The 10,668-nt window shown below is 54.8% G+C and overlaps 1 protein-coding gene across 10 annotated transcripts in view; it reads left to right on the top strand.

Annotated features, from left to right (window-relative positions):
- The first annotated feature begins 804 nt into the window (after positions 1-804).
- MOCS1 (molybdenum cofactor synthesis 1) overlaps positions 805-10,668 on the top strand; it is a 40,137-nt gene continuing 30,273 nt past the window's right edge. For 8 of the 10 annotated variants that reach the window (XM_063632150.1, XM_055263315.2, XM_055263314.2 and 5 more), the window contains exons 1-2: positions 805-993; positions 7,838-7,964. In XM_063632150.1, coding sequence (XP_063488220.1) covers positions 871-993; positions 7,838-7,964 — 250 coding nt within the window. In that variant the 5' untranslated portion in view covers positions 805-870. The remainder of the gene's footprint in view (positions 994-7,837; positions 7,965-10,668) is intronic. The other 2 variants (XM_063632152.1, XM_063632151.1) reach the window with 1 other exon arrangement.

Raw genomic sequence — 10,668 nt, 5'->3', positions numbered from 1 at the left:
AACACATACTGAATCTTGACTGAATGACTGTAGAAAGCAGATTGCCCTGGGTTTGAAACCCACTATCAGCTGTGTGACTTCGAGAAAATTACCTGGTCTCTCTAAGCCTCAGTGTCCTCAGTTGCAAAATGGACATTCTATTCATACCAGGATTGTTTTAAATAACATTTAAACATGGTGCCTGGTGTATAAGAAGCATTTCAAAAATGTTGTCCACTCATTCTGTGACTTCTCATATACTCTTTTTTTTTTTTTCTCATGGAGAAGGCAAGACTGTTAATATCCTTTTGGGGCACAACTGGAGAAGTGCATCTTGAAAGACCTAACTGACTGTTTTACAACCACAATCTGCACTATGGTGCACTGAGTGACGTGAGTCATGCAAGTGTAGGATCGATCTTTTTATTTAGAATGTTGATATTTCACGGACTTTTGAAATTTTATTACTATTTTTTGAAATATTACATTAAAAAATTACTTACTTTGATAACCGGAGTTTTCCTGGCACCCTCTTAAATTTTACACCCAAGGCAGTGCCTCATTCGTTTGGCCCTTGTCCTGTCCTGCCCTACTGTCACACCACGACCTAAATCTGAGACTAGAGCAGCCAGAAAAACTGGAAGGAAAAGAACCCCGTTCCCTACCTGAGTTTACCCTTCTGCCGAGAGTGCTACCCCGGCCCAGGAAAGTGGGCACAGGGAGCGTACTACAGCTCCCACAAGGCCACGCGGGACTGCGTCCTCGCCTATTGGCTGCGCGGGTCCCGCCCTCCCCCTGCCCCTCCCCGCCCTTGCTGGGATGACCCTAGGGGGTGAGTGCCCGGCCAGTGTGCTCTGGAAGCGGGCTCAGGTTCTGCTCGGATCAGGATTCATGGCGGCGCGGCCACTGTCCCGGATGCTGCGGCGGCTCCTGAGGTCCAGCGCCCGGAGCTGCAGCTCAGGGGCTCCGGTGACACAACCCCGCCCCGGGGAGTCCGCGCGAGCTGCCTCGGAGGTGAGCCCACCCCATCTGCGTCCACAGCTTCCCCGGGCAGGAGTGGCCCGGGCACACTGCCCTGTTCCCCCAGTAGCTCCCGGCCTATCTGCTTGACCGCTTCTGGGAGGGACGCCTTGGCACTCCTCAGTGGTGCAATGTTCCCCAGATGGACCGCCCGGTCTCACCCGCTAGCCCAGCGGGAGAGGCTCCTGGGAGTCCTGCTTCAGAACCTCCCTGCCCCCCAGCCACGCCACCCCTTCCAGCCCTGAGCTTGGCCAGAAATTGGGGTAAGCAGAGGACTGGGACTTTGAGTCCAGTGAGGTGTCTTCTTAGTAGCCTTCAGCCTTGCCTTGCACCCACTCTCTTTCTTAAACATTTTCCCTCCCTATCCCCAGAGCTCAGAGATCAGGTGTCCCTGTGACACCTGCTTCATAGTGTGACTGACTAAACGTGTCACCTCGGTGTCACCAACGGTGAGTTGTTAGTGTAGTCCCAGGGCTCTGTAACCCATCCTTTGCTGACTCTCCTTGTCTTTTTTATTAACCTTGGGAGGGTTCAGCCTTATCCTAGAGCAGAACAGGGCAGGACGTGGCCTCTTCCAGGTGAGAAATTAATTCCTCTGTCTTCAGGGTTTTGGGTAGGATCCCTCAGTCCTTGCCAGCACCCCTCAGAGTGTTTCAAGTCATGAAAAGTTTTAGGTTTTGGTTGTTCTGCTCAGGTGGTTAGGGAATAATTTGGGGGGAAAAGCACCTCTTTTCATTTAGTGAAACCTCTTTTCGGTACCTATCTAGGCACTTTGTCCCCCCGTCTCCCAGAACTAGGCTTCCTGTCCTGGGATTCATAAGATCACTGCCCCCTCCTCCCCTATATTGCTCAATGACTTCCGCCAAATTTGCTTTCCCCAAATCTAAGCCCCTCTGGGATCCTCGGATAAGCAGGCCCATGGTTGGGAAGTGAGGACTTTTTAGGATCCTCGAACTCTGAACATCATTGAGGAAGAGATAGGAAAGCAAAGATGGCTGAGAGAGCTTTAAAGAATTCAAGAAAAGGGACGTTTCTTCTCCACCCCCCCACCCCCCACCCCCCACCCCCCAGTTTATTTTGTACTGGCCTTTCATGAGAGAACCCGTGTTGAGCGACTCACATGTGGAAGCATTTAGTCCTCACTAAGCCATGTGAGGTGAGCAGAGTTTGTATGTTCAGATGAGGGGGCTAATCGAAGTTAACTTTCCTCCAGTCGCAGAGCTGTAAAGTAGAGGGCAGGCACTCAACTCTGCTTTTCCATCCTCCCTGTGTGGAGGCCAGGGAGGGAGCCTGCTCCTAACCATCCCTTTACACTGTGAAGGGAGGGGCAATGTGGCAAAAAGGAGAACATAGACCCTGGGGCAGCCCCATACCTTATTAGGGATTCACCAAGTCCACTTACCTCTGTGTCTGTTTTCTCATCTGCAAAGTGAGAATAAAAGTGCCTATTTCATAGGATGTCACAGGGATTAAAAGAGTTAACATATGTTAACGTATATACTTAGAACAAAGCTTAGCCCATGTAAGTGCTGTGTTATGTAAATGTTGGTGGTAATTACTATTATCCATGCTGCCACTGGCACATGCTGTGTCCTGTGAGTCCCCTCCCATCTGGACTTGTTGGATAGCTATTCTGTCAACTCACATTGAATCCTGGACATCTCATTAGGATTATCTTCAGCAGACCGGGAGTTCCTGAGGGCTGTGTGCACCTCCGCCTTTCTATCCCCACAAGCCCTTAACATAGGGTTGTGCAGGCAGTGGATTCAGCCAATAATTGCAGCTGCTTGAAACTTTAACTAGTGAGGAGTCACGTGGCGTAGTAGACCACACCGGACAGGGAGTCCCATGTTTTCACCCGCCAGTTTTGCCTCTAATTTCACCTGGCTCCTGGGGCTGTCACTTCCCTTAGCTTCATGTTTATAAAATGAGAGGGCTGGGCCAGCCCATCATAAGATGGGGGAGGGCACAGAAACCTGTCTTGAGGAGACTCTAAGGGGAGGTGAGTCTGGAAATGGATATGTTCTGCTTATCTCCAGAGCTTGCCAGTTGGGGTGGGGACACCTTGAACCCCTTCTTGCAGGGTCTGTCCCCCCCAACACGCCCACACAGGGCTCTGGCAGTCTGGTTTGCGATGGGAGGTGCTTGGAGAGCTAGGATGGAAGGCCACTGGGCATTGTTTGTGTGGCAGGGTGAGGGTGTGAGGCAGAGAAGTGAGGTGTAAGTGGGAGCTGGCTGTGAGGATTGCGGAAAGGGGGTTGTGGGCTGAGTCCAAGAACAGGTCGAGTAGCTTCTACATATGGAAAGGGGTAGTGTGTGGGTCAATGGGGAGGTGGGTGGGGGAGACACAGCAACCTGCCAGCCTGTGTCTGGGGTGGCCCAGACAATCTTTGCAGGGTTCAGCCTAGCCTGGGAGTGCTGCATCCCTCTTTCTCCCTCTGAGGCTCCATACAGGCTTTGTTGGGCGACAGTGAAGCCTGGTGCCTGCAGCGGGGGAAGCAGGGAGGGTGAGTGTAGGCAAGGCAAAGGCACCCGTCTGTTCAGGGGGCCAGAAAAAACAAATGCTGCCTAGGGGTTAGGCTGCAAGGAAGTGGGTGTGGGTGAAGGTAGGAGCACAGCAGGGCCTAGTGAGGGAGAATGAGGGGGAGGAGGGAAAGAGGGCTTTCAGGGGGTCATCTTGACTTCCAATCTGCCCAGCTCCTCAAAATCCATGTTTCAGTGAAATGTGACTCTCCTTGTCAGAAGCCATAGGTATAAAGACCTCACACTTAGGGCGGGAATAAGGGGAGGGGGAAGGAGAATCAAGCTAGGCTAGGCTTTTTGCTGGGTCCTCTCATTTAAAAGAGATTAATTTTAAGAGACCCTTAGTATACATCATCCCAATAGCAGGGTAAATCAGGGCCAGTGATACTTAGATTTGGAATGTGCTTTTTTTTCTCCTGAATAACCCTGCTGCTCTGTTTAGACTTTGGAGCTATTTGAGGGCTAGCCTTTAGAAGTCAAATCAGATGCCTAAGATGAGTGACTAGTAGAGGAAGGCACCTTGAGGGCAGGGTCCCGCTTTAACTCCTTTGTCCCACCCTTCCCCACCCCCTTCACCCCAATCTGCATTGGGTAGACATGAGATGACCAGTAGTGTCTGGCAGGCTGCCTAGTGCCTGCTGATGCACACCAGTATTGGTGGTCCTGGGGATGCTCAGACCCCACTTGGGTGGTGTGGCAGCAGCTTTGAAACCCCGCCTCTGGCCATCTGCTGTTAGTAGGGTTGGAAGGCCAGGGTCTTGGGAGGGAAGGGAAGCTGACAAACTAGAAAAACGGATCACAGCACACAACAGTGTTCCTCCATGGATCACTGATTGAAAACCTCTGTGCCAGGAACTCCTCCAGTTGAGTTAGGTTGGATTATTATTTCCACTGCATAGATGAGGAAACTAAGGTTTCAAGAATTTAGGTGACTTGCTCAACAGCTAGAGCCAGGCTTGTAATATAGGCTCACCTACTCCAAATCCTGTTCTCAGAACCACAACTTGCCCTCGGTTAAAATAGCACCTGGCAGTTGGTGTCACTAGGCCGATGGTTCTCAGCCCTGGCTGCACAGCTGAGGCACTAGATTGAGCTAGAATCTTTGGGACAGGGCTCTGTCACCAGTCCTTCTTGAAGCTCCTTGAGTGATTTTGATGTGCTGCCAGGGTTTCGAACCACTATACCAGGTTAAACCATTTTGACAGTAGAGACCAGACAGGAAATGATTACCCCCATGTAACTGGCTTTTGCATATACGACCTTTCTGTTTACATCAGGGACAGGACTATTTGTTCATGTGATTCAAAATGTACCAACATCCTGTGCTAGACACTGGGGATACTAAATCAGTCAGAATGACTTCTCACAGAGAGGAAACAGCCCGGGCCAGCTTAGGACCCTGGGAATATGATCTGTTGAGGGCTTCCTACTACTTCTGCCATGTCCCAGCCCTCCTGAGCAAGCAGGGTTGCTGTCTACTCTGTCCTATAATTCCCTGTGAATCTTGGGCTCCTTTGGCTAGTGCTGATATTTTTTTCCTCCAGGAGATTTAAGGGACAGGGAAAAAAGTAGAATGAAAGTAGGGCATGCAGTGTTAGAGGAGAGAAGATGCAGGAATGGGGCTCGTTAATATCTAAATAATGAGTTTGCATTGCTGGCAGGGTGAGAGCGTGTGTGTTTAGGAGGCTGGGTTCCGAACGGGTGGTGCAGTCTGCATAAGTCTAGATAAGGTCACAAAAGTTCTTAAAAGTGAAATCTGACCACCCTCTCCCATTGCCAGAACAAAAGCACCAAATTCCATTCTTTTTTTTTTTTTTTTTTTTTTTTTTTTTTTGAGAGAGTCTAGCTCTGTTGCCCAGGCTGGAGTACAGTGGTGTGATCTTGGCTGACTGCCACATCTGCCTTCTGGGTTCAAGCAATTCTCTTGCCTCAGCCTCCCGAGTAGCTGGGATTATAGACTCGCGCCACCACAGCCAGCTAACTTTTGTATTTTTTAGTAGAGACGGGGTTTCGCCATGTTGCCCAGGCTGGTCTCGCATTCCTGCCCTCAAGTGATCTGCCACCCTCGGCCTCCCAAAGTGCTGGGATTCCAGGGGTGAACCACCACATCCGGCCCCTAATTCCATTCTTGATTGCTCCATCACACTGCTTGCTCTCAGGTTTCTGCTGAATCATGTTCCTTGGTCCTCTCAACTTCCAATTCTTTGATTTATCTTGACTCCTCCCCCATCCAGCCACCCCATCCCCCCAACATGTTAAGACTGGGTTGAGGGGGGTATCTTGGCAAGTGAAGAGACAGAATCTGGGGTGACTAACATGACTGAATTGCAAATAGCTGTTGATGAAAAAGAGGGCACAGCACTGCAATACATCCAGATTCCCAGGTATCTCATCTGGACTCTGGTGGCTGATGGGATTCTTGATTATGGAGTGCCCCCTGCCCCACCCCACCCCTGAGGCTGTCTGTGGAAAGGCAATGGGGTGAGTTTGAGTTTTCTCTGTCACACCGCAGGGAGGGAGGAAGTGACTGTTGTGATTATAGCAGACTGCAATTAGAGAAGTGACTGCTGCTTACTCCCCACAGGATGGTGAGCAGGGCTTCTCAGAGGAGGTGGGAAATTCTCCCGTGGTGGGTAGAGTGAGGAATGTTTTATGGGCCTAGAAAATTGAGAGCAGCCTCACACACACTCTTATGTCTCTTATCTTCGAACCACTGGCTCTTGACCCAGTCAAGGGCTGCCAATGAGAATTACCTGGAGAGATTGAAAACATAACAGCTTCAGAGATCCAGATTTAGTTGGTCTCCACTGGAATCTTTTTTTAAAGTTCTCCAGATGGTTCTAATGTGCAGGTGGAGCTGAGGAACTTACTGAAGCAAATGCTTCTTCCTCCTAATGTAGGCATAGTTGCGCTAGACCTTTGGAGGGCCTGAGGCCTTCTGCTCTCCATCATAATTTTAAGTGTTCACCTACCATCTTCTGATACCACCACTACCACCCAACCCCTGTCTTTACTCCTAGCAAGACAACCTTAGCCTGTAGCTGTATTCTTATTTTACAACTGGGAAAGCAGGCCTGGAGAAGTTAAGGGACTTTCACAGTGTGCCAGGTCATACCTGCTGCAGAAACCAGGGGTTCTTATTCCCATTCCAGAGCCTTGTCTGTAGATCTCATGCGTGACTTCCAGGGTCATGATTTTTTTGTCTGAAATATTCTAGAGAAGTGACTTCTACCCACCCTAGTTGTCATCCTCCCTATCTTCTTGGACTCTCTCTGTGTGATAGAAGGGAGTAATTTAGAATCTGGAATGAGGGTTGGGCGCGGTGGCTCACGCCTGTAATCCCAGCACCTTGGGGGGCCAAGGCAGGTGGATCACGAGGTCAGGAGATCGAGACCATCCTGGCTAACACAGCGAAACCCCGTCTCTACTAAAAACATAAAAAATTAGCTGGGTGCAGTGGCGGGTGCCTGTAGTCCCAGCTACTTGGGAGGCTGAGGCAGGAGAATGGCATGAACCCAGGAGGCAGAGTTTGCAGTGGGCCAAGATCGCGCCACTGCACTCCAGCCTGGGCAAAAGAGCGAGACTCCATCTCAGAAAAAAAAGAACCTGGAATCAGAAGACCTGGATTTGAATCCTGCTTCTGCCGAGGGTGTTCTTGGACCCCATCCAAGCCTTAGTTATAATAATCCCTTGTGGAGTGGGTGTGGGAAAGAAACAGAACGTTCTTTGGAAACTTTAAGATGCTTGGTAAATGTTACTTCCTTGGAGCAATTATCTCATCAGCATCTATCGGGACCCAGGTTGTACTCTCCAAGGACCAATACATCAGGGGGAGACAGATCAGACTAGATCAGACTTGTACATGGGAAAGGGTGAAGCTGGCTCCCTCCTTTCTCTCTGCAGGACGGGTTTGGGCCTTGCTTGTGGCCTTCAGCAGTCTCTTCTCATTTGTGCCCGAGACCATGGGTGCACAATCCTTTTTTTTGGCACTGGCTAGAGTGAAGAATAAGGGCCAATAGATTCCCCCACACCCTTGCCTCCACCTTGCTGCCCAGCCAGAAATCCTCCCAGCAGAGATCACCACCCGCCCTCGACCCCGGAGCTGAATACTTAAGGGGTGGGTCTTTCCCATCAAGCTCATTTCTCAATGAGAGGGACAATCCCGGCTTCCCCAACATTGCAGAGCCCAAACATGTGGAAGAGTTGGAAGCTCCGTACAGATGTCAGAGTAAGGGAAGGGGCAGGCGGTTCTCCTTGTGCCTCTTCCCAGCCCGGTAGCAGGGGCCCATGCTTCCTCCCTGGCCTGTCCTTGCAGGAGCTGTCCAGGCGGAGGCAGTTCCTGAGGGAGCATGCGGCCCCCTTCTCCGCCTTCCTCACAGACACCTTCGGCCGGCAGCACAGCTACCTGCGGATCTCACTCACGGAGAAGTGCAACCTCAGATGTGAGTCACCTTCCTGGGCCCGCTCTGGGCTGGTGTCCGTCTGCTGAAGCAGCCTCTGAAATCTCCCTGTGCCTGGAAATCCTCCTGAGTCCTCCAGTTCTGCTTTCTCACTTCCTTACCCCTACCCCTTGCTTACCAGGCCAGGTAGGCTTCAGGGACAAGATAGGGGTCAAGGCTGAGTTGTATGATTGTAGAAGCTGTGTCCTACTTGGGATTAGATTTGAAAACATAAATGCAGTTGAATTTAGAATTAAGATTGGGTCCTGGACCTGTCAGTCTTCAGGGGTCCTTCCTCCTGTTTCCCTGTAGATTCCGAAGTCCAGGACGTGGCCAGGGGTGGGGTGGTGAACATTATAAACCTGAAGTAGACAGCCATGCCCATGCCAGCACTGCTGACTCTGGAGGTGCCCCAGTCCTCTGACAAATCAGCTGGGGCCAGGCTAATAACAAAGAGGCCTCATTTCATAATCCTCGCAAAGAGTGCTCTGGATCTGTAGCCACTGCTGGAGGGACTTCCAAAGTTGATCTTCCTTCCCCTCTTTTCCTTCCTTCCGCCTCTCCTCCCTCCCCGCTTCCCCCTAGTCCCTCCCCCCTCCTCTCCCCCTCGTCCCTCCCCCCTCCTCTCCCCCTCGTCCCTCCCCCCTCCTCTCCCCCTCGTCCCTCCCCCCTCCTCTCCCCCTCGTCCCTCCCCCCCCCCTCCCCCTCGTCCCTCCCCCCCCTCTCCCCCTCGTCCCTCCCCCCTCCTCTCCCCCTCGTCCCTCCCCCCTCCTCTCCCCCTCGTCCCTCCCCCCTCCTCTCCCCCTCGTCCCTCCCCCCTCCTCTCCCCCTCGTCCCTCCCCCCTCTTCTCCCCCTCGTCCCTCCCCCCTCCTCTCCCCCTCGTCCCTCCCCCCTCCTCTCCCCCTCGTCCCTCCCCCCTCCTCTCCCCCTCGTCCCTCCCCCCTCCTCTCCCCCTCGTCCCTCCCCCCTCCTCTCCCCCTCGTCCCTCCCCCCTCCTCTCCCCCTCGTCCCTCCCCCCTCCTCTCCCCCTCGTCCCTCCCCCCTCCTCTCCCCCTCGTCCCTCCCCCCTCCTCTCCCCCTCGTCCCTCCCCCCTCCTCTCCCCCTCGTCCCTCCCCCCTCCTCTCCCCCTCGTCCCTCCCCCCTCCTCTCCCCCTCGTCCCTCCCCCCTCCTCTCCCCCTCGTCCCTCCCCCCTCCTCTCCCCCTCGTCCCTCCCCCCTCCTCTCCCCCTCATCCCTCCTTCCCCCCTCCTCTCCCCCTTCCCTCTTCCTCTCCCCCTTCCTCTCCCCCTTCCTCTCCCCCTTCCCTCTTCCTCTCCCCCTTCCTCTCCCCCTTCCTCTCCCCCTTCCTCTCCCCCTCCCTTCCTTCCCCCTTCCTCTCCCCCTCCCTTCCTTCCCCCTTCCTTCCTTCCTTCCCCCTTCCTCTCCCCCTTCCTTCCTTCCCCCTTCCTCTCCCCCTTCCTTCCTTCCCCCTTCCTCTCCCCCTTCCTCTCCCCCTTCCTTCCTTCCTTCCTTCCCCCTTCCTCTCCCCCTTCCTTCCTTCCCCCTCCCCTGCTTCCCCCTTCCTTCCTTCCCCCTCCCCTGCTTCCCCCTTCCTTCCTTCCCCCTCCCCTGCTTCCCCCTCCTCCCCCTCCTCTCCCCCCTCTCCCCCTCCCCCTTCCCCCCTGTCCTGCCCATTCCCCCTTCTCCCCCTCTCCCCCCTCTCCCCCCCTCCCCCCATTCCTCCTCTCCCCCCCTTCCCCCCATTCCTCCTCTCCCCCCTCCCCCCATTCTTCCTCTCCCCCCTCCCCCATTCCTCCTCTCCCCCCTCCCCCATTCCTCCTCTCCCCCCTCCCCCATTCCTCCTCTCCCCCCTCCCCCATTCCTCCTCTCCCCCCTCCCCCCATTCCTCCTCTCCCCCCTCCCCCTTATCCCCATTCTCCCCACCTCCCCCTTCTCCCCATTCTCCCCCCTCTCCCCATCTCCCCCAGTCCCCCCTCCCCCTTCCCCCCTCACCCCCCTCTCCCCCTTCCCCTCTCCCCCCTCTCCCCTTTCCCCTCTCCCCCCTCTCCCCTTCTACCGCTTCCCCCATCCCCCTTCTCCCCCCAACCCCCCTCATCCCCCCTTCTCCCCCCAACCTCCCTCATCCCCCCTTCTCCCCCCAACCTCCCTCATCCCTTCTCCCCCCAACCTCCCTCATCCCCCCTTCTCCCCCCAAGCCCCCTCATCCCCTCTTCTCCCCCCAAACCCCTCATGCCCCCTTCTCCCCAACCCCCCTCATCCCCCCTTCTCCCCCCAAACCCCTCATGCCCCCTTCTCCCCCAACCCCCCACATCCCCCCTCATCCCCCCTCATCCCCCCTCATCCCCCCTTCTCCCCATCCTCCCTCATCCCCCCTCATCCCCCCTCATCCCCCCTTCTCCCCATCCCCCCTTATCCCCCTTCTCCCCATCCCCCCTTCTCCCCATCCCCCCTCATCCCCCCTCATCCCCCCTCATCCCCCCTCCTCCCCATCCCCCTCATCCCCCTCATCCCCCCTTCTCCCCCTTCTCCCCATCCCCCTCCTCCCCCTCCTCCCCCTTCTCCCCCTCCTCCCCCTCCTCCCCCTCCTCCCATCCCCCTCCCCCTCCTCCCCATCCCCCCATCCCCCTCCCCCTCCTCCCCATCCCCCCATCCCCCTCCCCCCATCCCCCTCATCCCCCCTTCTCCCCATCCCTCTCATCCCCCCT

This window comes from Symphalangus syndactylus, chromosome 23, assembly GCF_028878055.3.
Source record: "Symphalangus syndactylus isolate Jambi chromosome 23, NHGRI_mSymSyn1-v2.1_pri, whole genome shotgun sequence".
NCBI classification, from domain to species: Eukaryota; Metazoa; Chordata; class Mammalia; order Primates; family Hylobatidae; genus Symphalangus; species Symphalangus syndactylus.
This window is presented reverse-complemented; position numbering and strand designations above follow the sequence as displayed.